The sequence below is a fragment of the Panthera onca genome, chromosome D3 (assembly GCF_046562875.1).
Source record: "Panthera onca isolate mPanOnc1 chromosome D3, mPanOnc1 haplotype 2, whole genome shotgun sequence".
Lineage (NCBI taxonomy): Eukaryota > Metazoa > Chordata > Mammalia > Carnivora > Felidae > Panthera > Panthera onca.
In genome coordinates this window covers 10,048,320-10,073,491 of record NC_138350.1, presented here as the reverse complement: position 1 = coordinate 10,073,491, position 25,172 = coordinate 10,048,320, and the positions used below count along the sequence as shown (strand labels likewise).

General features: G+C 58.3%; 1 protein-coding gene and 1 long non-coding RNA gene across 3 annotated transcripts in view; one reads left to right on the top strand and one right to left on the bottom strand.

Annotated features, from left to right (window-relative positions):
• The window catches only part of RBM19 (RNA binding motif protein 19), a 144,005-nt gene that overhangs the window by 17,030 nt on the left and 101,803 nt on the right, over window positions 1-25,172 (top strand). For both annotated transcript variants that reach the window (XM_078435763.2, XM_078435764.2), the window contains exons 8-18: window positions 542-620; window positions 2,776-2,847; window positions 3,787-3,990; window positions 5,322-5,452; window positions 6,453-6,574; window positions 6,952-7,048; window positions 8,855-8,965; window positions 10,969-11,169; window positions 12,457-12,586; window positions 21,190-21,362; window positions 23,198-23,258. In XM_078435763.2, coding sequence (XP_078291889.2) covers window positions 542-620; window positions 2,776-2,847; window positions 3,787-3,990; window positions 5,322-5,452; window positions 6,453-6,574; window positions 6,952-7,048; window positions 8,855-8,965; window positions 10,969-11,169; window positions 12,457-12,586; window positions 21,190-21,362; window positions 23,198-23,258 — 1,381 coding nt within the window. The remainder of the gene's footprint in view (window positions 1-541; window positions 621-2,775; window positions 2,848-3,786; window positions 3,991-5,321; window positions 5,453-6,452; window positions 6,575-6,951; window positions 7,049-8,854; window positions 8,966-10,968; window positions 11,170-12,456; window positions 12,587-21,189; window positions 21,363-23,197; window positions 23,259-25,172) is intronic.
• On the bottom strand, window positions 8,132-9,747 carry LOC144613909 (uncharacterized). Its single transcript, XR_013551369.2, has 2 exons — window positions 9,680-9,747; window positions 8,132-9,091 (listed from the first exon to the last, which is right to left on the bottom strand). It is a non-coding gene; the product is annotated as an uncharacterized LOC144613909 (long non-coding RNA).

Sequence of the window (25,172 nt, the reverse complement as noted above, 5' to 3'; positions counted from 1 at the left end):
ATTCTCTGTCACCCTCTCTCTCGTTCTCTCTCTCTCTCTCTCTCTCTCTCAAAGATAAATAAAACATTAAAAAAAAGAAAAAAGAGAAAAAAGAAAGTGTGTTTAAATCACCTTTAGTCCAAAACAGAAAGAGTTCAGAAAATCGGGGACTGTCTACAACAGCCCTTTAAGTTTCTATGTGTCACCTTGAAGAAGTAACATGGACAGATATTCTTGCATTAATGAGAAGTGACAAAAGAGTTAATCCCAAATATGTAAAAAGAAAAAAGATCGGAAACCACGCCTGAAAATGCTGATTGGAACGTTACTACTCTACAGATATATTTATACTTTTCACTCCCAATTTTTTTTTTTTTACAAACCTTTTCTAAGGTAGTTTTACGAAGGGGAAAAGATACATATTGTTCAGAGGTGCGAGAGATGCTGAAGGGTAAGCCACTGTGGGGACCTCTCTGAATTCAGAAATTTGGCCCCCGTTTCTTGATGGGGTTGCACGTCTGTTACTGGGTCGATAAAGGAGGAAAACCTTTTCTTCTTGTAGAAGAATGTCATGGAATTCCTGGCCCCGCTGAGACCAGTGGCCATTCGAATAGTGAGAAATGCTCACGGGAACAAGACAGGTAAGGCCGGTGCCAGCTTGAGGGGGAGGCAGGCGGTATCGATGGAGGCTCGGGGCAGCTGCTGGGTTTGCGGTTTGCGGGGCCCCGTTCAGTGGACGGGCTGAAGCGCTCAGGACCAGGGCCAGCCTCCCTGGCGGCCTGGCGGGTCGTCTTAACCTGTTCCTCTTCTCTCCCCTCCCCACCTCAGCCCACACTTGCGCTCGTCGGCTCACCTGTTCTGTTTAGACAGATACCCCTGGGCGCTTGGGTGGTTAAGCGTCCGACTTCGGCTCAGGTCATGATCTCACGGTTCGTGGGTTTGAGCCCTGCGTCGGGCTCTGTGCTGACCGCTCAGAGCCTGGAGCCTGCTTTGGGTTCTGTGTCTCCCTCTGTCTCTGCCCCTCCCCTGCTTGCACTCTGTTTCTCTCTCTTTGAAAAAAAAAATAAGTAGACATTAAAAAAAAAAAAAAAAAAAGCAGATGTCCTTGGTCCTGGGGTTTTCTGGGCCGGGTCCACGGGCAGCACTGTTGAGTTGCTGAGAATGTGTGGTATTGCCCCTGTGCTGCCCTCTTCTGCGCCCCTTCCCACTCCTGGTGGCCGGCCCCCTCTCTAGGCTTCGGAGAGGTGGGGAGCATGCTGGAAAGAAGGGCCTGAGCTTGGAGAGCCTACCCGTTGGCCAGGCCGGGAGGCTGCAGGATACGGAGGAATGCACTGAGGGCCTCCGGCCATGGGGAGGCCGGCACTGGGCATGCAGGGCATCCTGGGTGAGAAGACTCTGGCATGGGCGGAGGGTTCAGGAACTGTGGCTGATGTCTAGGGACGCAAAGGCTCCTACTTTGGGGGGCTCTTGTCATCTTTCCTCCCCGGTCTCTGAGCACGCAACCTTGCCTCCCAGGCGGGTCCACTCCACCTGCCAGCCCTCCCTCCTTGCCCAGCTCTCCGAGCGCGGTGGAGGACGGGGTGACGAGCGCCTGCCTGGGCTCAGATCCCAGCTCGGCCGCTCACGAGCCCTGTGCCCAGGGATGAGGGACTTTGTCTCAGTTTGCTCAACTGTGTAGTAGGGCGTCCTGCCTCATTAAATTGTATTAAGTCCTTTAGTGAGTTAGTACACACACAGCATCTAAACAGGGTTGAACGCCTATGCACACTCCCCAAGAGCTGCTATTAAAACCCTATTGGAGGCTTGGGAACTGGAGGGAGCAGGCATGTGACCATGACGCTTTTGAGGAGGGGCAGAATGTCCCCTTAGAATAGCCGGTGAGGACCCAGGACCTGGCCCCCAGGCCTGGGGCTTGCTAATGACCGTGGACTTCAGCCTGGGTGCAGGACCCTGCCAGTGGCTTAAAGCATAGGGAGGCCACAGTTGGATATAGAACGGACCCCTGGCTGGTGACAGGAGGGTCCTGGGGCCATGGGCCGGGTGGGGCTTTGCAGCCCTCCTGGGAAGGATCAGAGCGGTAGGCTGGGCTGGGGTGTGGCAGAGGGGGAGGGAAGGGGGGGGGAGGATGTTTATGGGGACGGATGAGGAGCCTGCCTTTGGGAACAGACAGGAAGGAGAATCTTAGGAGGGAATAAACAGCCTTGTGATAGAGGCCTCGGACCGTGGGCTTTGGACGAGGTCACAGCCCTGCCATCTGTTCGCCCTGATGCTCTGCTTCCTGACAGCACTGAGGCCTTGTGTGAGGTGGAGGTGTGAGGCCTCGGTCCGTCCGGGCTCCAGGAAGGACTCCTGGGTCCTCCTTTGTATGCACGTTGGGGCCTCAGGGGCTCACAGACAATCGTGGGGATGGCCGTACAGGCGCCAAGCTGGTCGTAACACGGCAGCTTCGGGCACGTCTCCAGGGAAGGCCATGGGGCAGGCCCTGGTTCGGGTGGGGTGAGGCTGGAAGGGAGGTGAGGGCCTCCCGTGTTCGTGACTCCTGTAGGCCCTCCACATGTACAGCCGGGCCACGGTGTCTCCCCGCTGGCTCCCTGCAAAGAGAAGTTTGGCCTGGGGCGGGGAGGGGGAGGGGGCAGGAGAGTCGGCTTGTGTTTTGGAGACTTGGCAGAAATGGGAGATTCCCCCCCCCCCCCCCACCTTCTGCTCGGGCTCCCCCCGGACACCTAGCACAGCACGGGCACTCCTGGGTGACTCCCACCCGTGTCTACAGATTCTGTCTTTGTCATCGTCCCTCAGGGTACATCTTTGTGGATTTCAGCAGCGAGGAGGAAGTGAAACAAGCTCTCAAATGCAACAGGGAGTACATGGGTAAGGAAGCCCGCCCCTCCCTGCTCGCAGGGCTTTCTTGGCTCCTTCATTTGCCCCGTGAAGTTTTGTGGAGGGCCTGCTGGGGGCCAGACACTGCTCCCGACACGGGGGATACAGCGGTGAGCAGAACGGACCTGTCTCTGCCCTCCTGGAGAAAGCTGACACGCGGCGGGCAGAGACAGGCAGCCGTCAGATAGGCTGGGATTGGAGGAGCCGCGTTTTGAAACAGGACTTCATCCACTTGGGCCTCACCCAGGTGACATTGGAGCAAAGCCCGGAGGAGTAGGGGAGCCGGCTCTGGCTTCGCAGGCAGGCCGTTCAGTGGAGGGGGCAGCAAGCACATGTTCCCACCGTTGGGCGGGGTGGGGGGGGGGGGTCACCCGAACAATGTCCACAGATGCAGTCTGTGACGCATCCCAGTGCAGACAGGTGATTCAGGGCCAGCCAGTGACCCCCCAGTGAGGACACGAGTGCTGTTAGGAAAGGTGGGAAGCCCGAGGAGTCTTGTTAGTAAGTCAGGCGGTCGGTTTTCATTGAGCACCTACTACCTGCACGTGGAGGGGATGATCAGGGTCTAATCAGGCGCACAGGGTTCTGCACAGAGACCGTTCTCCAGCGTTGGCTGTCACGTGACACCCTTGCCCGGGCAGAGCTGCGAGCCCTGCGGGGGGGCCCGCCCCCAGAGGGGATGCGGCACAGGGGCCTGGGGTGGCGGGGCAGGCTCCCCCAGGGTTGAAGTCGGATGGGTGAGATTCGGGGAGGGGGCCCTCCGGGTTCAGGCCCGTCACCGGCCCAGACTGCCACCCAGCAGTAGAGCCAGAGCCCGCGCTGTCGGCTTGGCCGTGACACCTGGAAGGCGGCAAGGGAGTGTGGATCGCGACCCAGCAGTCCCGGCAGGTTCCGGGCCTGCTCCGGAGCCCTGACTCCCTCCTCCTGCAGGCGGGCGCTACATCGAGGTGTTCAGGGAAAAGAACGCCCCCACGGCCAAGGGGCCCTTGAAGAACAGCACCAAACCCTGGCCAGGCCGGACCCTCGGGGAGAACGAAGAGGAGGAGGACCTGGCCGACTCTGGGAGGCTCTTCGTACGGAACCTGCCCTACAGCAGCACCGAGGAAGACCTGGGACAGCTCTTCTCCAGATTTGGTAGGGGCCCTGTCTCCCGCTCACCGCGCACGCCCACAGCACATAGTGCAAGCACATGGCCTGAGTTCCGGTCCAGTCTGCCTCCCGGGGGGCTCCTGACCACAGGCAAATGGTGTCACCCCTCTAGTCTCCATCTGCTCATCCATAGATGGGGCTAATGATCCCTGAGCTGGGGTGAGCGTCGACATGTCACCTACACCGGGGGTTAGCAGGGCCCCCAGTGAAAGGTGGCATCACAGGCCTCGCGTGCTGTCGGAACCTGCCCTCTCCTGCCCTCACCGTCTGACCCCAGGACAGACGAGATTCGGAAACGTTTTGCGGAGCTTGCCCATGCCGTCCGGACTGCCTCGCTGCTCAGTGGTTGAAGTCTGGTCACTGGTGGTGTGGATGTGACCGTGCTCTTTGGTCTGAGCTCCACCATCTGAGGCCTCGCTCTCCAGACCGAGCGTCCCAAGTGCATTTGACGGCAAGGGTCATGTCCGCCGTCACGGTTGCTGCTGCTGTTCTCTCTCAGGAGAGAATTGGAAGGCCTGGGATTCAGCTTGGCACGCAGGGCTGTGTGTGTTTGTAAGGTTGTGGCCGTTGGAGGGAAGGAAGTGAGGGTTTGAGGTGGAGGGCAAGGCCTGGAAGCTTTGGGATCCCTCACTTCCGTTTGGAGGACGGCCGTGAGGACCTGAGCCCGGCTGAGTGCCTGTTGTGGGGGCAGGGCGGCCCCGGGCAGGACTCTGCAAGCAGGCACGTTGGTATAACCTCCCAGCCCATGGCCACTGCCCTGGTTTGCACAGCAGGGCTGGGCCGCACGGGCGAGGGGACGGGCAGGTGTCCGTTCAGGAAGATGAAGACAGAGAGGGCAGCCTGATGTTTAGGGTGGAAGCCGGTTCAGACAGGCTTTATTTAGAGCGTAATGATCACGTCACAGCAGAAGCCTCTGGGGCACTAACTCTGGAGCAGTGCCGTTCAGCACACTGCACACATTGATGCCTCTGTGGATGTACTGACCGCTGTCCTGTGAGCTCGGTGCTCTTGGGGTGCCGTGTTATAGACGAGAGACTGAGGCATGTGGAGGCTTGGGGTTTGCCCAAGGCCACACACATCCGTGTGGAGGCAGGATCCAGCCCAGGCACCTGTACTTTGAGGGTAGCCGCATAAAGGACTGTGAATCAAGGACACTCTTGACCCTTGAGGTGGTCTGGTGCCAACCACTTGCCACATTGTTCCTTGGGCCAAGTGGCCGTGACCAACCCAGAACAGCAGCTGTTATGTGTTAAAACCCATCTGCGTGTTGGGCCCAGCCCCGGCCCCCGAGGTGCTGACGCCTCTCCTGTCCACAGGTCCCCTGTCTGAGCTTCATTACCCCATTGACAGCCTGACCAAGAAACCCAAGGGCTTTGCCTTCGTCACCTTCATGTTCCCCGAGCACGCCGTGAAGGCCTACGCCGAAGTGGATGGGCAGGTGTTCCAGGTGACTGCTCGAGGCTGGCGGGTGGCGGCTGGGCTCAGGAGGTCGAGAAGGGGTGCGTGTGCCCACGTGCACAGGCACCCACGTTTACAAGAAAACACGCGTGATGGTGTGCGAAGCCACTCCTTTTTACCAGAACCAGTGGAAGGTGGCTCCATGAGGGCAGGGCCCTTCAGCACCTAGGACAGCGCCCGGCACACAGTACACACTCCCAACTGTTTGTCACACGAACCAATATGCTGTCCGTCCCCAGAAATACCGCTGGGAAGAGAAATAAGGAAAGAGAGTTTGGACCTGGTCATATTAAATGGTCACAATAGGGTGTAAAAAACTCTTCCTTTTTTCCAGTGTTACCATGTAGTGTGCTTAGCAGGCCTGTTCAAGCCCAGGCCACCTCGAGCTCCCTTTCTCCTTTTTGCCCCAGTCATTCGTTCATTCATGATTTATCGATCTCTCCAGCTAGACCTGGCTCCTGCCCATGTGGTGCCCCCACCTCCGTGCGAGAGGACAGGAGGGGGGCTGCTACAGGCATTTTGTTTTTATTTTTTTATTTATTTTTTATTTTAATGTTTATTTTTGAGAGGGAGAGAGAGACAGAGCTCGAAAGGGAAAGGGCCAGAGAAAGAGGGAGACAGAATCCGAAGCAGGCTCCAGGCTCTGAGCTCTCAGCACAGAGCCCGATGCAGGGCTCGAACTCACGAGCCGTGAGATCATGACCTGAGCCGAAGTCGGACGCTTAACCGACTGAGCCACCCAGGCATCCCTGCAGGCATTTTATAAACTCAGTTTCCCTTGTGAGGCTGTGTCAAAAGGTCCCCACCAGTGTCCCGTCCCTGAGTCCCATGGCCAGGCCCCACATTGTGCGTGGGTGGCCACATGGTTCTTCCCGAGACTCTGTCCAGCCTTTCCAGCTGCCGGTGGAGGGACTGGTGTCCTGAGGCAGGATGTGGACGTACCCTTTCCCTTCCTCTCTCTACCCCCTTCTCACCCCCGCCCCCCACAGGGCAGGATGCTACACGTGTTACCGTCCACCATCAAGAAGGAAGCCAGTGAGGACACCGATACCTCAGGATCATCGTCTTATAAGAAGAAGAAAGAATCTAAAGACAAAGCCAACAGCTCCAGGTCCTTACCTGCTACCAGCCTCTGGGCCCCGCCCCTCCAGCTGCCCGGGTGCTCTGGCCCCTTGGGATGGGTTCAGCCTCTCGCCATGACCTTGCCGAGCCCCGCTTTCCTCATCTGCTTAGTGGGGGGGGAATCACAGTGGTGCCTTGCTTTTTTGGTGTTATTAGAATTAGGTGCGTTAATATAAGCAAAGTGCTTAATCTGTGGCACAAAGCAAATGCTGGTCAGATATTAGGGATTGTATTGTCCTTGCTCACGTCTCTGGGCCCTGGGTGAAGGGCGGGCAGTGAGCTTACTTCTCTGAGGCTTTGCACCTGAGAAGACACTCCGCTCGTTCAGCCTTGGTCTGACCTCCCCGTTCTGCCTCTGCCTCTCAGCTCTCACAACTGGAACACGCTGTTCATAGGCCCAAACGCTGTGGCCGACGCCATTGCACAGAAATACAGCGCCACCAAGAGTCAAGTGTTTGACCACGTGAGTGGGCGTCCCATCCGACATGGTGGGCTCCGGGCCCAATGCCGGGGGGAGGGGAGAAGGAGCAGGGGAGGGGCCGTTGTTCGGGGGTCATCTCCAAGCCCCAGGCCTCAGGCTGAAGTTGTGGGCACCCTCGGGGCCTCGTCGAGAAGTGTCCCATCCATGATCCAGGCCTGTGTCTCCCGGGCCCGTGTGGAGCCGAGCCAGAGGCCACAGCTGATGACAAACACCCAGCTGTGTGGTCTCCTCGCCACAGCCCAGTGACTTAGCACTCCTCCTGTCCCACGTTCCAGATGAGGAAACAGGTCTAGGGACACAAAGCAGCTTGCCCAGGGTCATGCCCCTGGAAAAGCCTGAGATGAGATGACACCAGGTCTGCCTGAGTCTGGTGCCCATGCACCAAGCCCGGTCACACGCCTCTTTAGAGGTTGCTGTGCCCGGTCCCTCGGCCCGGGGCAGCCCCAGTCTTTGAGACGGGAAAAGAGGAGTCCTCAGTCTCTGCCCCGCTTCCTGTCGAAGTCGAACCTAATTCCAGCTGACTCGTTCCACCCATCTCTCTAGCACCCTCAGATCACAGGCCTTCTTTAAAATGCACGTGTGTGGGGCGCCTGGGTGGCTCAGTCGGTTGAGCGGCCGACTTCGGCTCAGGTCCTGATCTCACGGTCCGTGAGTTTGAGCCCCGCGTCGGGCTCTGTGCTGACCGCTCAGAGCCTGGAGCCTGTTTCAGATTCTGTGTCTCCCTCTCTCTCTGCCCCTCCCCCGTTCATGCTCTGTCTCTCTCTGTCTCAAAAATAAATGCACGTTAAAAAAAACTTAAAAAAATAAATAAATAAAACACACGTGTGTGTAGTTACACCACGGCAGAGTCCACCTTAGGCAGAACCTCTGCGTGTGTTTTCCAGCCAGTCAGCAAAGGATTACAGGGGTTTCGGCCCATAAGCCCGTTGACCCGCTGTCATTTACTCCTGCCCAACACTCGAGGTCAGCACTGTGCATTAGAATGAGAACGTGTGCCCCACGTGCACTGGGAAACATCCTGGTGGCCGTGTTTCTTAAAAAGCAAAAAAGAACAGGCAAGGTTCGTGCTCGTAATCTGTTTCATTTAGCTCAGTGGAGCCGAAGCGTAGCCCCGATGTCATTTCAACCTCATACACTGTATAAAAGACAACAAGATATTTTGCGTTCGAAACCCAGCACGTGTTTTTTTGCTCAGAGTGCTTCTTGATTCGCACGTGCCACACTGCAAGTGTTCAGTGGCTGGATGGGGCTCGGGGCCACCGTGTGGGGCGTAGGACGCGCACGGCCCGTTCAGATTCCACAGGCACCCCTCGCAGAGAGTCCTGTTCTTCCAGAGCCTTCCGGAGGAGGAAGACTCTGACAAACAGGCGCAGCCTGTCCGTGATGGCTATGAAGAAGTTAAGCCGAGTAGGGGAGAGGGTGTGCGAGCGAGGGTAGGCTGGTCACCAGAGTGACATCTCAGCAGAAGTTTGATGGAAGGAGGGATTGTGGGGTAAGCGCCGTGCAGGCAGAGGTCAGCAAGCGCGGGAACCCCGAGGTGGGGGTAAGGTCGGCCTGCACGGCCACAGTGGAGGGTGAGGCACGAAGCCAGAGAGGTGGGCGCAGAGTCCTTGATTTACTGTGAAAGGCACAGAAGCCAGAGGCACAAATCGCTGTGGGTATGTGAGGGGCGTCGGCGGCGGGGGGCCCAGTCCCATCCGGCCGCCTCTTCAGGCTGTTGGGAGACGGGACGGCTGACTTGTCCCTTGCCCACCGGCTGACGGCCTCTTCCTTTCCCCTCTCCCGCAGGAGACCAAGGGCAGCGTGGCCGTGCGTGTGGCCCTAGGGGAGACCCAGCTCGTTCAAGAAGTACGGCGCTTTCTCCTGGACAACGGGGTCAGCCTGGACTCCTTCAGCCAGGTGGGTACCAGCTCGGCGAGTCACCAGCCACCGGGGAGCCGAGGGTGGAGTTTCAGATCCGGGTGAGCTGGCAGGTTTGAGGGTCAGGCCTTTCAAGGATGATCAGTGTTAACCCTTAAATTGTCTCTAAAGAGAAAAGTTTCACGTGGGCTCAGACGAGGGACCCGTTTAACTTGGATGGTGTCTCTTGGGGGCGGTGTGCAGGAGGACTGCCCTGTGACTCACGGCTTCTCCACCCAGATGGGAGGGGCCCCGAACAGCCCGTCCCCCGCCCCCCACCCAGCACCTTACTAAAAGCACCTGCTATCTGGGGGTTTAGACCTTCCTTGGACCAGGTAGGTTACAGACCAGCACTTAAACATGGTTTATTCTCCACCACATAGGAGATTAGAGTAACGGATGGTCGAGTCTTAGCGGGCCCGCCAAGGCCCCCTCACACCCACCCCTCCGTCACAAGACACTGAGGCCCAGAGAGGGGGGCGGGGGACTCAGAGGTCACACAGTGAGCCTGTGGCAGGAGCTCAAGCTAAATCTCAGCTTCTGACTCCCAAACAGCACTCTCCTCAGCCGTCTAGGCCCTCAGGTTTACCGTAAGAGGGCAGCTGGGAAGGAAGGCTGCGTGGGTATGTCAAGTAAATACACTAATAGCTGACACGTAGTGGGACTGACCGCGGCGGTCATCTGCGTTTGTGTGTTATTGTTGGGGTCACTCACCTGACAAGCCGGGAAAGCAGCACTGGTTGCTCCCATGGTGATCCTTAGATGGGGGGGGGGAGCCACAGGCACAGAGAGGCCAAGACACGTGTTCCAGGTCACAAAGCAAGTCAGGGTGGAGCCCCAGAGCCCACACCCCTAGCCATCATCCCCTGCGGCCGGAGTTGCACCTGAAGCCCACTGGGGTGCAGCCCTTCCCACCCACAGACGGCTTCCACCTCACCCATCTTAGTCCTTCCAGCAGCAGCGAGGCCTAGAGGATGGGCATGACCATTAGCTAGTCCATTTTGCAGATGAGAAAACAGAGGCCAGAGGGAAAGCAACTGACCCAAGGTTTCCAGTTAGATTTGTGGCCAAGCTGAGACTCATGCTCGGATACTCCACGTGCCCGGGGTTTTTCCATTATATCTTGGCTCTTTCCCGCCCTTCCCGTGTCGCTTTTCAGTACAGTAACCGCTGACATTTACAGAGTGCACGTGCTCTATGCACTTGGCTCGTATTAAGGCGCATAATTAAGTCCGTCCCCGCAAGGGTCCCGTGGAACAGGCGCCGCGTCCTCAACGTTAGGTGAGGGGCTGAAGCAGGGTGCAGTACGTCTCTCGGGCTGGATGGCCAGTGTCTTCGTTTGGCTTCTCCCAAGAGCAGATGCTGACACAGGGTCAAGTGCATGTAGGTTACTGGGCAGTGCAGAAAATACTGGTGAGAAAGGTCAAGGGGGAGGGAGGTCAGCGTGGGGGGTGCTTATTACAGTAACTGCTGGTGCAGCGAGGGGGCTGAGCTTTATGGGGAAAGCTGCAGAGCTCATACCTCACACTTGTCCTGCCCAGAGGACGGGGGACGCGTGAACTCCTGAGAGCTGTAGGCTGCTCCCAGGGTGTTAACCCCTCGGCCCTTCCTGCCTGCCCCACGTGTGGTGTCTGGAGTTCCAGGAAAAAAGGCTCTCGGCCCTGAGATGCACGTCCTGGCCATTGGCAGTCTGGGCAGGAACGTTCTGGAAGGTCCAGAGAGAGCTGTGGTCAGGCATTGTCAGAATCTGCCACAGCTCAGGAGGGGAAGGGCTGAGATTTGACCCGGGCTCCAGAGCTGGAGCCCTCCTCCCATTCTAAAAAGCTGCCCCCTGGAGCGGCGTGCCCAAGAGAGTGGGGCCTCGGGGGCCCGCTCCCCAAGCACCTGGCACCTGAGACCGCAGAGGGGTACCTGGTGCAGAGCCAGCCACAGATCGGGGCTGGTGTTGGGCTGGGGGATTCTCCCGCCTGTTGCCCGACGTGTGTTTATTCCCTGCCCCACAGGCTGCAGCCGAGCGAAGCAAGACTGTAATTCTGGTGAAGAACCTCCCGGCGGGCACCCTGGCGGCCGAGCTGCAGGAGACCTTTGGCCGATTCGGCAGCCTGGGTCGAGTGCTGCTGCCCGAGGGCGGTGTCACTGCCATCGTGGAGTTCCTGGAGCCCCTGGAGGCCCGCAGGGCCTTCAGGCATCTGGCCTACTCCAAGGTAGGGCTGCCGGGGCCTGCTCAGGAGAGGGCAAGGGGGCCGAGGGACCCGCAGGCAGGCTGGTGAGGCACTGTCTGCAGACCAGCCCTCTCTGACATGATCTGCCAGCTGCCCCAGCCCTGAGAACACCTCAGGGCGGGAGAATGTGAGAGGGGCGCCCTAAACATCCCCCAGAAACCTGGCCATGGCTCCTTGCCTGACTCTGGCTTTCCTTGGTTTTCCATCCCCGGATGAATCGGGGCCATCGTTCCCAGAGCTTCGGGTATCTTGTACTCGCGATAAGTTAGAAGTCACTCCTGTAAGCGGCCTGTCCCCTGTTTTCTGGGTAAAGAGGAAGGAGCATTACATGTGCACACGCTTCTGTCATAGCGTGTTAGTTTCTTGCGGCTTCCGTTACAAATGGCCACAAACGCGGTGGCTTAAAACAGCAGCACTGTATTGTCTCGCAGTCGTGGAGGCCAGAAGTCTGAATTCCAGTCGTCCTCGGGCCCTGCTCGCTCTGAGAGCACCCTCCGCTGCCTCTGCCAGAGGCTGGTGGCACCACGTGTCCCTTCACTCGTGGCCGTGTCCCCCCAGCATCTGCCTCCCTCTTCACGTGGCCTTCTTTCCCTCTGTCCCGGGTCTCCCTCTGCCTTTCTCTTACGAGGACACTTGTCATTGGGTTGAGGGCCCACCCCAATAACCCGGATTCTCTCATCTCAAGATCTTCTACTTAAGTGATATCTGCAAAGATCTTTTTTCCAAATAAGGTCTCATTCACAGGTTCTGGGGCTTCGGATGCGGACTTACCTTTGTGGGGGTGTCACCCTTCAACCCGCTACGAGTAGCTTCTGTTTATCGGGCACTTTAGCGCCGCACAGACTATCTATCGGTGTCCGGTTCGTCCTTTCTTTAAAGGGAAAAACTCTGCGTGCACACACATTGCCCTGTGGTATTGGCAGCTGGAGGCGGGGGGGGGAGAACGTGGGTTTCTGACGGTCCCGATCCACTGTGCTGTGCTTTATCACCGGTCCCCTTCCCTGGCCCACTCCCCTCCATTGCCCAGCCAGAGAAAACACGAGGAGACACAAACACGTCCGGTGACAGCAGACGCTGGGGCCTCTCCCCTGAGCCCCAGGCTGCAGCCAGGGGGCCCCAAGCTGCTCTCAGGGATCAGGCAGCACACAGGGCTCCAGGCCGTGCCTCTCCCTTTGCTCCGTTCCCCGGGGTGAGTCGTCCTTGCAGTCTGAGCCTCGGGCTCTTCCTCTGCAGAGGGAACTGAGCCCCTCCCCTGCCCCGTCTCTGCAGTGTCGCCACGTGCCCCTGTATCTGGAATGGGCTCCGGTGGGCGTCTTCTCCAGCTCCGCCCCGCAGAAGAAGGAACCCCGAGACCCCCCAACAGGACCCGCGGAAGAGGGCGCGGCGGAGCCGGAAACCTGTAAGAGCTGAGGCCGGGGTGCCCTGGGGTGGCAGGCAAGGGGGGGGTGTGGGCGCTGCACTAGAGCGTATCAGGTGTCTGGCAAAGTTCTTTGTTCGTCCTGGAAACCAGTGCGTCTCAGAAAACGCCCTTCGACAGGTAGAACGTAGAATTACAGGCGGGACGAGAGTAGCCAGCTTTTCCGCTCATCAGTTAAGGGTTGAAAGAAACTCCCAGAATCTACCAGCCTATGGATTTGGAACAGAGCAGGTGAAAACGACCTTGTTGTGTGCATCCACCAGGATGCCTGGCCAAGGAGGGCGACTCCAGGGGAGATACATACTCTCCAGGTCCTTAGAGTGGCATAGCGCCCCCTGGTCACAGACGGCTGCAAGGGCAGGGACGGCACCAATGGCACAGAGGCAGCACAGTTCTTTGTCAGACCGCTGTGCACCTTGCAAGGCATTTTGTGTCCCCAGACGCCACCCACTAAGTGTCAGGAGTGTCCCCAGTGCTCGTGACTTCCTGAAACACCACCTGCATCCCCTGGGTGTTCCCCAGATGCCCCCTAGGAGGGGAGAAGCACCCATGGGGCCGTGACCGCACCCTAGAATCAAAGACCTTGAGAAAAGTTTTGAAAAGGACCGGGGGTCCTGTTATCCACGTGTTGGGACTTTGCTCACCAGCAGCGTCCACTTTCATACCTACCCCCTGTAGGGTTACCCGTTTATTAAAATAAGAATTGAAAAAATAAGTCTCCCATCGGCCCTCTCCATCATCCCCAGAAAGGCTGTTTCACAGCAGAAACGGGGCGAGCAGAGTTCTCGTTGAAGAACGCTCCTTTATGGGCATCCGGGTGGCTCAGTCGGTTAAGCGTCCGACTTTGGCTCAGGTCACTGTCTCATAGTTCACGCGTTCGAGCCCCGCGTCGGGCTCTGTGCTGACGGCTCAGAGCCTGGAGCCTGCTTCGCATTCTGTGTCTTCCTCTCTCTCTGCCCCTCCCCTGCTCCCATGCTGTCTCTCTCTCCCCCTCAAAATAAACAAACATTAGAAAATTTTTTTTAAAAATTGCATTTAAAGAACGGTCCTTTAATTGATTAGAGCTCACAGTCCATACCTGCCCCCCCCCCCCCCCCCGGCCCCCGACACCAGGCTGGCTGCATTTGTCACGTCCTCGTGAGTCAGCTGAGCCTTCTTCAGGACTAGCCCAGTCAGCACACGGCACTCGGGAGCCACTGGTGTGGTGTCTCTGTTCCGATCAGGAAGGGCCATTCTTCAGTCTCTGTGTTTCGAGGCTCCGGGAGCCTGCCTCCCTGGTCAGCAGGGTTACTGATTGTTGGTGTGAACTTTCCAAAGCCCTTCCCTACCCCCTGTTGGTGAGTTCGTTTTGTCCACACATTGTATTAGGGTTCCCTTCACAACCTGCTTCCGTCTCCATCAGAAACAATTCTTGTAATGTAGTCATGTTTTTTTTTGTTTTATTTATTTTTTTATGTTTATTTTTGAGAGAGAGAGAGAGAGAGAGAGACAGTGCAAGCAGGGGAGGAGCAGAGAGAGAGGGAGAGACCCAGAATCTGAAGCAGGCTCCAGACTCTCAGCTGTCAGCACAGCTGACGCGGGGCTCGAACCCACGAACCGTGAGATCGTGACCTGAGCCAAAGTCAGATGCTCAACCAACGGAGCCACCCAGGCGCCCCAGTGACGTAGTCATGTTTCATACCCAATGAGCCACCACCCTAAAATCATCAGCGGCCTTAGAGTTCACTTGCTAAACCCGAACCTGACTGATATTTTTTGGCCACAGCGAGCCCTCCTTTCAAGCTCGCTGATTTGCCGGAAGCAAAGGACCCTTTCCTACCTGCTTGGCAGGACCACCGAGGCTGGTGCCTCCCTCGGTGACCACTGCCACGTGGCCACACTTGTTTGCGTGTTTCCTGGCATGGCCCTCCGTCCACTCGGCTCTTCTAACGCTCATTTCATTCGTCGGTTTTTCTTGTTGAATATCCATCTCTGGCACACGGCGAGCCACGAGGGCAAGGCGCGGCTGTCTTGTGCCCTTCTGGGGACCCTGCGCCCTGTGAGGCCCCAGGCCTAGACTGGCGCCGTTGAACGTGTGTGGATGGAGTGAATGGTGCCCGAAGAAGGGTTTCTGCACCTCTGTCTGGGCCCGTGAAAGGTGGGGGCTGCTCCCCCTGGCCTTTGTGTCCCAAGCCTCTGGCACCCAGTGGGAGCTTGGGGACGGACGGTTTGTCGTCCGGTGACAGCCCCGCGTCAGAGCGGAAAGGGACGGTCACGGCTCCCGCCGTGTGGACCGATTGAAGCCCACCCCATGAGCTACCCTCTGCTGTGTTCTAACCCTCTCCCGCTTCCTGGGGTTGCGCCGTGGACGGGCTCATTTCCTTGCCGTCCATCTGTTTGCCTTCCCCGTTAGCAAGTCCATTCCGCAAGGCAGCTGCCTTGTCCGCTGGCTGCCCGGTGGGACAGCGGTGCGGGTGAGTCCACGGGCGACTCCTCCGTGCCGGGCCCTGCGCTGAGCACTTTGGTGCTTCCGTGCGCAGCGCAGAGCTCCTGGGGAATCTCCGTCTTCCTTGTCGGCCCCTCTCAGCCCTGCGGCCGAGCGAGCCGCCGTCCTCTGATGCTCAGTTTCTGCATCTGTAAAATGGGCATGATGACCGTCCCGACCTCGCGGGGCTCTGGGGAGATTATGGTAGATCACCGTCCCTCCGCCTCCGTTGTTCATTCAGCAGCCGAAGCCGGAGCGGATGGCCTGTCATTTCAGCTGCGGGCACCGGCTTCTGCTGAGCGGGGCTGAGCGGGGCTGACCCCAGTGGGTGCGACACAGACCCTCTTGCCCAGAAGAGGCCCGAGGGGCACAGACAGGGCTGTTGGGGGGCGGCCGAGGTGTCACACTAGCAGTACGAGTGGGCCCCGTGTGCAGAAGCATTCTGGAGCTCACCGCGCGGGGGCTCCGCCGAGGCGTCGAACCCCAGTCTGCCCCGCTGCACCCCGCTTCCCGGGGCCTGTGTGGCCGTGTTGAGAGCATCCCAGGCAGACTCCGGCCCTGCAGGCCCTGCCTCTCAGGGCTGACGAGACTCACACAAAGGAGGCCACGGAGCCCGGCGGCAGGCCCGATTTCAGATGCGAAGCTGTGCGTGTCTGGACCGATTTCGGGCCCTGCCTCGTCCCCCGTTACTAGGTGAATTCCCACAGAGCTCACCTCCTGTGCCTCCGTTTGCCCTTTCTGTTCCTTTCCTTACACGAATCGCATCCATGACCCTCTTCCCAGCCTCCTGTGCTCTTTTTTCACATGCTCCTCCCCCACACTCGCCCGGGCCTCCACCTTGTTCCTGAAGCTTCCCCGACCCCCGTCCCCGTTGCGTGGGGACTCAGCCAGCCCCCAAGCCCTAGATTTTCTCAGGCTCCAAAGGAAGGGAGCGGGGAGGGGAGTGGACGGAGCTTTTTTTTTTTTTTTTTTTTTTTCCCCACCCCTCCTTCCTTTCTGCAAAGCCCTCCGTTCTCTGTACCGGTCTCCAGGGAGGGGGACAGTGTGTTTTATCTCCCCACAACCAAGACCCTCACCTCCAGATAAAGGGCTCAGAGTCGGGGGAGGTCCTGAAAAGCTGCTTGCAACTGATAACAGTCTCTGCTGTCAGCCTTCAGCGCCCAGAGCTGGGAAGGGAGGGGGGGAGCCACAGTAAATTCTGCGGCCTGATTATAATAAAGCCCCATGTGGCGATGCGTGACTGCGTTTTATTGTGCTAACTACAGATGGAAGCACATTCTCCCCTGCCTGTCCCAGCCCCCTCCAGCCCACCTTGCTTTTAAATCCTTACCCCCTCCCCCTCCACGCGCACCCCCACCCTCTGGCCCAGCCCTGCTTCCTTTCTTGCTTTCCTCTTTCTCTGGTTCCTGGTGATTTTGTTGGCAAACATCTGTTTGAGTTTCGCAGTATCTCGTTTTTCCTTCTCGTCTTTGTCTCCCCAGTCTGGCCCGGAGCAGAAGTGCTTTTTTCAGAAACGACCTTTGGCTTCTCGGCCGTGGCACCCGGCGTCTCGATGCAGGCACGGGCCCCGGCAGGGCCTGGCCTGGCCGCTCGGGGAGCGGGAGCCCTTCTCAGGGACGTGGCCAGCGGGGATGTAGTTCCCCAGACTCCGAACTGTGGCGCAGGCAGCCCGCCCTGCAGGGAGGGAGCTGTGGGGTCCCTGCAGCCACTGTCTTTCTCTCTTGGCTGCAGGCCTCAGGGTTAGGGGCCTAGGACATTTCCCCCCAGCTTTCTCGTCAAGGCCTTGCCGGGCAGTGTGTGCAGTGTGGGCGTTTGGGGTGATGTTAAGACCGATGAGACTGTTCTAGATCACCATAGGCCCAAGCACTGTTCCTACAGGCCTCGTGATCATCTTCTGAGCGGGCCTTCTTGTAGCCATTCCCTGCTTTAGATCGCAAGAAGGAAGCACAGAGATGTTTAGTGACTTGCGTGAGGTCACAGCACCGGAGAGAGCCGGATGCTCCCAGAGCTGCGGCCCCGAGGTCTGTGCCCTGTTCCTCTCAGTCATACTAAGTGTCATTTGCAGGGCACCACCTGCGTTCCAGGCACATGCCAAGTGCTGGACATACTCATCATCCGCAGATATTTTTGGAGCATCTGCTCCGGGCCCAGCGTCGGGGACGTAGTGGTGACTGAGTCAGACGTGGTCCCATCCTCAAGGAGCTCCCCTGATAGCCGGGGACATAGAGAAGTACTCAGATAAGGTGATTTCATGATGGAGTAAGGGCTTTGAGTCGAGGAGCCCAGGGGAACGTGTTGGCACGTGGCCAGGCCTGGGCTGGAGACCCCTGGAGCTGGAGTGGACAGGAAGTGCTCTGAGGGGAGGACACTGAGCTGAGACCTGACGAGAAGCCAGGCCTGGAGAGGCAAGACAGGAGCACAACAGGCCGAGGAGACTGCAAGTGCAAAGGCCCTGTGGTAGGGCTGGGTTTGGCAGGCTTCATGCCAGAACAGAGGCCAGTGCAGCTGGAGTGGGTGAGAGGGGACAGACAAGGTGGGACGTGCTGGGGAGACCATCGAGGAGGCTACTCAGTCATCCAGACGAGAGGCAACGATGCCTGGGACCAGAGACCCTGTGTGTGGGTGGAGTAGTGGCCACTGGTATTTCCAGACGACTCAGCAGAGTGCAGGTGTGTGTGTGTGTGCACACGTGTGCACGTTTAACTCCGTGTTCCAGATTGAGGATGCTGAGGGGGTGGTCACGCCAGTCACACAGGGCCACACCCGTAGCGCCTGGCATCACCGGGACTCTGACCTAGGTCACTCATTCCTAAGGCCTGTGTGCTTTTCACAGCTCGGTGCTTCCTGGCTCGCCTGTGGGCCCCCTTCTCAATTTTTCCAGGCCCCCCCCATTTTCAGCAGATCTCAAGACTGGTGCCCTTGTCTCGTTAGTTGTCCCAGCATCCCCGGGGCCACGAGCGGTGCAGGCAGGTGGCTGCCGGAGACACAAAGGTTTAGAGAAGGAACAGACACTTCTGTGCTGTTGGAGAACACGCCTTTCATCTGAAGCCGGGCGTTCTTCCCGGACGTCGGGGGTCAGGGCCGTTGGTCAGCCCCACGGTCCCCTCGGTCTTCCATTCCCCGTGGCCGGGCTCCGCCTGCTGTTCCTGGGGTGCCAGCCCTAACCGTAAGTGCAGCTCTGCCCTCCCTCAACCCGAGCATCACAGCTCCTGCCCCTGCCCCTTGTCGCCGCTCTTTTTTTTTTTTTTTTTTCTTTCTTTTTTTTTTTAATTTTTTTATTTTTTTATTTTTTCAACTTTTTTATTTATTTTTGGGACAGAGAGAGACAGAGCATGAACGGGGGAGGGGCAGAGAGAGAGAGGGAGACACAGAATCGGAAACAGGCTCCAGGCTCCGAGCCATCAGCCCAGAGCCTGACGCGGGGCTCGAACTCACGGACCGCGAGATCGTGACCTGGCTGAAGTCGGACGCTTAACCGACTGCGCCACCCAGGCGCCCTGTCGCCGCTCTTTGACGCCACTGCCACCCCCACCGCTGTTTCCTCTGTAAAAAGAATGTCCGTAGCCTTCCGTGAGCCTCTCTCCCAGCCTGAGGGTCCCTAAGATTTCGGGTTCAGGTGCAGCAGCCGCCAGCATTTTCACGGGCCGCCCACGGGGCATCGAGCTCAGCGCCTGGTACGTGGCGGGGGGGGGGGGGGGGGGGTGGGATCTCATCGGCCTGCCTTCGCCCCTGCTTTTATCTCCAAGATGGGGAGTGCAAGGAGAGCCAGCGGGGTGGAAATGTCATTCCCAGCGGAAGGTCGTGGTTTGCGTTCCCATCGAAGCTCTCGTGCAGAACCTGAGGGCTCGGCCTCTTTGCATAGCTTTGCTGGCCCGTCATTAGCAACACTTTGTCCACCCTGCTCTGCTTTGAACGTGCGGCCACACCACCGAGTCCCCTGCTGGGTAAACTGTGTTCGTTTCCGGGTAGGGGAGGAGCCTTTGGGTTGATGTCTTCTTTTTTGTCCTGGAGTGAGGGTCTGGGTTCTGGGTTCACCTCCGAGGGAGTGGGAGGGGCAGAGGCTGCCTGTTCAATTGATGTTAAACAGACAACATCCTCACCGCCTCCCGTTACCATCGGGGCTTGAAAGGGTTGTTTTATGACAAAGCAGTTGAAGCTTAATTAGGACCCGCGGGCCTTAAGCTCGGCCCAGAAGGGGCAGGGGAGACAGACGGGAGACGGTGTGGGTACTTGGCGTGAGAGCGAGGGGATGGGTTTGAACCCCAAGGAGCTTGGACTGTTTGAGTGCAGGTGTGCGGGAGGAGAGGGCTGTGTCGGTCAGCCTGGAGGCAGCACGCGCAGTGGCCTCCCTGGGGCCTGTGCCGGGATTGGCTCTGTGCACAGGGACGGGCCACCTGCTCAGAACCTCCCGGGAGTGAGGGCGCAGTCTCATGACTGCTCTGAGGGACCTGCGGGATGGGGTTCAGTCTCCCCAGGAAGTTGCCCCAAGGAGGAGGTCCAGAAGCTTGTAGGCGGAGGTGGGATGTGACCCTGTACCCTGATCGCGTGACTCGGGGAGGTTGGACCGACCCGGACACATTTCCTCATAGCAGGACTTCTCAGAGGTCACAGTGCTGTTCTCGGTCTTCCGAGGCTTCTGTCACCCCTGGGCGACCCTGAGCTGCGGCCACACATACCCACCTGCTCATGCACAACCTCATGTCTGCTCTTCCCTCTTCCTGAAATGCTGTTCCTTCTGAGTAGGCGTGGCAAGAGGGCTGGGGGGACGGAAACGACAGCCCTCTGTGATCCCGGCCTCCAGAAACACCCCGGAGCACATCCTGTGTCGCCTTCCAGCGTCGCCTCCCTGTGTGTGCGCCCCGGAAATTGCGTGGACAGAACGTGATTGGGCTTAGACTGTTTAGTGTTTCATATCTTAATCTCTCTCATAATTTTTGTATCATAAGCATCGTTCTGTGTCATTACACATTCTTTGCAAACATCCATTTTTTTATTTTTCTTTAATTTTTTTTTTAATGTTTATTTATTTTTGAAGGAGAGAGAGACAGAGCGTGAGCAGGGGAGGGGCAGAGAGCGAGGGAGACACAGAGCTGGAAGCAGGATCCAGGCCCCGAGCTGTCAGCACAGAGCCCGACGCGGGGCTCGAACCCACAAGCTGTGAGATCATGACCTGAGCTGAAGTCGGAGGCTTAACTGACTGAGCCACCCAGGCGCCCCTGCAAACATTATTTTTAATGAGCACGTATCATCCCAGCCTTTGGTAGCACTGTTCCTAGGGTCCTATTTATCAGTACTTAGTAGTTTGTGTCTCTTTTTTTTTTTTTTTTTTTTTAATTTTTCGATGTTGGGTATAACTCTGAACTTGTTGCAGTAGATGAGGCATGGCTCCCCGAAGTTCTGTATATTGGGAATTTTAATTGAACGTAACATCTCTTAGGTTCATGGGGTGTTTAGAGGGTTCTAACTTTTGCTCCCATTCTGTATTCTGTCATTTTTCTGGAAGTTTTGAGTCGTGTTTCAGTTTGAGAACTCGGCCGCGTGTTGTTCTGAGGTTTGTGGTTCAGTGAAACAGCTCACGCAGCACTTTATTTGGAAGTTTAGATTGACACGGCTTAGTCCAAGGCTCAGGCTTCTGGTCTGTGTCTCGTATTGCTTTTTTCTTTAAATTTGTATTTAAGCGTATCTATTTTGAAAGAGAGAGAGAGAGAGAGTGCAAACGGGGAAAGGGCAGAGGGAGGGAGAGCGAGCATCCCAAGCAGGCTCCACGCTGCCAGCGCAGAGCAGAGCCCGACGCGGGGCTCGAACTCATGAACTATGTGATCGTGACCTGAGCTGAAGTCAAGAGTCAGACGCACAACTGGCCGAGCATCCGGCCGGGCATCCCGGTGCCCCGCCAGAGGCAGGATGCAGGACAGCCTCACCCCTTCCCCGTCTTCCCCCAGCCCCCTAAGAGTTGCTGGAACCCAGCGCGAGCTAGGAATCGGGGCCCCTTCCTGATGCCGCCCAGAGGCAGAACCCCTCTGATCTAGCACGTTCCGTGCTTTCGGCCCCGGGGCTTAGACATTTAAGGGATTTCACATTTAACGAATTTGTGTTTTTTGCGGGGGGCGGGGGGACCCAGTGCCAGACAACGAGACCCCGGAAGGTGAAAAGCCAACAGAGAGAGGAGCTGAGGAGGCTCCAGCGAAAGAGGAAGAAGACGAGGAGGAGGAGGAGGAGGAGGAGAGCCCCCCCGGGTGTACCCTGTTTATTAAAAATCTCAACTTCGCCACGACCGAGGAGACCCTGAAGGAAGTGAGTGATGGCTACAAACGGGGCGGGGGTCGTGGGCCCGGGAGGCCGTCTGCCGACGAGTCGCCCAGGTTGATTCCGCCTGTGCGCGTGGCTCGTGCTGGTACGGAGTTGGACAACCAGCAGCCGGCCACTTGACGTGCCTGTGGGGCTGTCCCGTGGACCCCTCACCAGGGGACCTGAGCAGTGGCCAGACCAGCCTAGGGGCCGGGAGGGACACCCCCCTACACGGAAGGGGGTGTCGTCGGTGCTAGCATTGTGCGTGCAGCAAACAGAGCCCCCCGCCCCGGTTTTCTCTGGGGGGCTAACTACCCAAAGGCAAACGTTAGCACCACCTCCTTGCCTGACGGGAGCATGCGGGAGACACAGGAATGAATGAGGGACAGTCCCGCCCGGAACCCCTGGTTGGGGTGTGGGTTCTGCATTCTTGGGAGGGAGGCAGAGGGTGAAAAGATGGGCATCTCCAAGCAGGTGTTTGGGAAACACCAAGCGGGGCCTGCCCTGAATGGGGTTGGGGGGCCTTCGGAAGGACTTGGCCAGAGACAAGCAAGTAGGGCCTCCAGTTCCAAAAGGTTAGGGTCTCCAAGCTCCCCCCACAGGTCTGAGAACCGCTTACGGGAACACTCTCCGGTTCTGTGACCTGGGTTTGGCTCATTTTTTTTTTAACTGCATAAATCAGTGATGATCAGCAGTGATTAGGATTGATTCTGAAAAAAAAAAAAAAAAAAACAAAAAAAAAAAACCATAAGGATCGAACTAACTGACTTCTAAAAGTTCTTTTGAGTTCCGAGATTCCACAGATACATTCAGGAGGGGGGATGACGGTGTCCACTGAGTCCCAGAGGCGGGAAGGTGGCTGCTGGGTGGAAAGGAGGCCAGCCTGCATCTGGAGGGAGAAACTGGGAGACCGGGAAACTCGTCTCCTCTCTGGGGGAGACGAGGTCAGAGCCTCCACTCCGAGGCCATCTGGCCAAGGCTCTGTGATGTGGCCGTCCTCTTGCCAGTTAGATGGGTGGCCACGGCAGAGGGCCCCGGGCTGACACAGCAGCCTCTCCAGGGCAAAGATTGACCAGACTGAGCAACTGGGCTCAGTCTGGGCTTTGCACTGGCCGCTCCCGAGCCTGTTGTGGTTCGGCGTGAGTTTGCTTTTGTGAAGAGGCACGCACCAGCCGTGACGCTCGCTGCGAATAGGGCAGTGCGGCTTGCGGTCTGTGTTTCGTGCCCGGTCTGCCGGCTCTCCCGGGTCCGGGACGGGACTGTCATCGGGAATCGATTTTCCCCGGAAGACGCACCCAAGCTTCAGACTTAGGCGCGTCCTCAAGAAGTGAGGACTTCTGGAACGGGAAGTCCCGGCCAAGGCGATGCAGTCCAGGTTCCTCCCGGATGGGTGCGAGGACTGGGCTCCAGCCGGTTCACAGTCCCAGGGCCACCAGCCCATTGGAGGCACTGTCAGAAACAGTATGCAGCCCGCAGGGCTCCCCTCGTGTTGCCCCGAGTTACGGGTCAGAACGCCTGGACGTGGATCCCGGTGTTAACGGCGCAACCCTGGCGAGCCCTTTGGGCTCTCTGTGCCTCAGTTTCCCTATCTGTAAAATGGGGATGTCGGGAGAATCTTCCCGCGGAGTTGTTTTAGAGATCTGCTTGGGACAAGCGAGATCATCCGAGTGCCTGACGCTTGGATTAAGAGAGTCCGTAAATGTCTGCCCCTTAAGCACAAGCCGGGCAGGAATCACAGCCCTCTTGGGGCCCGTGGTCACATACGTGGCCTCCGTCTTTCAAGACGTGCCCGCGCTGGTTGCAGGTTAGCTGCTGATACACGTTGACGTTCCTTTTTCCAGGTGTTTTCCAGAGTGGGAATGGTGAAGAGCTGCTCTGTTTCCAAGAAGAAGAACAAAACAGGTATTCTTTACGAAACCGCACCCGGAAAGGATGATTCCAGAAGAACCCGGCGCTTTGGGTGGAGGGGCAGGGATACCGCCCGCTCTTCTGGTCCGAAGTGTTGCCCCCCCTCAGACTCCCAGTGTCCCGCCTAAAATGGGCCCTCCTTCTCTGTCCCGGGAGACTCCAGCGTCCCGTGGGGGCAGCCGTGCCCGTCAGGCTCTTTGCCTCCTTGGACTGGCCCGTGGTCTCACGGCATTTGATGGGCCACCAGGGTTGCCACTGTCCAGTAGCAGAAGCCTCTCCCTCCTCCCAGGACCTCTGGGCTCCGGAAGTTTCGTAGAGAACAGCAGGAAGGAGACCAGGCTTGGGCTTTCCCTCTTTGCTTCCAGAAGAAACAACCCAGACGTAGAACCTGTGGACCATTGACCACGCTCCCCCCCGGCCTGTGGGTGTCTGTGCCTTGCAGACAACCCTCATCTCCCCGTTAGGCCTCAGCTGTTGGCTCGGGCCCTTGCTCCCCGCTTGTCCCTTCTCCAGCACCAGCTTCCTGCGTGTGACGGACAGGCCACACGTCCTTCCTTTTGCCCAGCCATTCAGTCCCCTCCCTTCCGTCGGGCAAGATTTACAGGGACGCCACCTGAGTCAGTCAGAGCCGTGACCTGAGACACAGATGAGCCGGTGGGGCACAGCGTAGGGTGACGAGGGGCCGGGTCCCAGCACTGGCGTCTGCACGTCAGCGTGAGGCTGGCGGGTGGGGACGGCGGTGGCCAGCCGGAGCAGGCGCACAGAGGAAGGAGGCCGGAGGGGCTGCTGCCACAGGGCACCGTCCCTGCATGTCTTAAGGGAGACACAGGAGATGCCCTTAGAAAGGCAGGCCAGCCCCGGGTCGCAGGATGGCTCTTGGGCCCTGCAGAGGCGTCTGGGCTTTTCCCCGGAAGCGGGGGCAAGCCACGGCAGGAAGGTTTGAAGCAGACACGTGGCACAGACGTTCAGGAGGTGCTTGTGTTCACCTGCCGTCACAGAGCGCCACAAACGAGGGGGCTGCAGCGACACGAGTTTGCCGTCCCGCGGTTCTGGAGGCCGGAAGTCCAAGGTCGAGGTTTCGGCAGAGTGGTTCCTCGTGAGGGAAGAGCCTGCTGCGGCCTTCCCCCACGGCTTGTAGGCGGTAGTCTTCATGCTCACGGGGGGCTCCCTTTGCCCAAGCCTGTCCTGTGTCCAGATGCCTCCCCTTTTGAAAGGGTACCAGTCATGCTGGGTGCCCTCACGCCCCCATTTTTCACTTGATCATCTCCGTAAAAGAGCCTTTCTCCAAATAAGGTCTCATTCTGAGATGCCGGGGCTTAGGCTTTCGACACAGGAATTTGGGGGGGGGGGAGACCCAGTTCAGACCGTAACAACCCCTTCCCCAGGGGCCGCAGGGCTAGTCTGGGACGTAAGAAAGGCAGCTAAGCACCAAGTAAGTGATTCGAAGGCTCGGTTTGCCCCGGCTTTGGGAAAGGAGGCGACCCCTGACTTCCAGGCCGGGAGCGGGGCCAGGAGAGCTGCCCCCCGCTGTGCCCGTGGGTCACGGTGTCACCGTGCCGCTCTCCACGGTCAGCCACGGTGGAGCCCGCCTCCACGTTCGCCCCTCAGGAGCACTGTGGAGGAAATAGTTACCTGATCCGTCCGTGTTGCGGGCACCTCTCACGACCCGCACTTAAGAGCCCGTGTCGGAGAGCCCTGCTCGACGGGGCTCATCCATCCATCACCGTGTGCGGGAACTCGACCGCCTGTGTGCCAGGGAGGGGGCCGCAGGAGGCCGTGGAAAGCACCCTCAGCAGGTTGTCGAGGAGACATTTGTAAGGACGGGGCCAGATGCGATGGTGAGGGCTGAGCAGAAGGGACCCACGGGGGATGTTGAGGCAGAGGGGAGCGTCAAGCGGAAGAACCCCG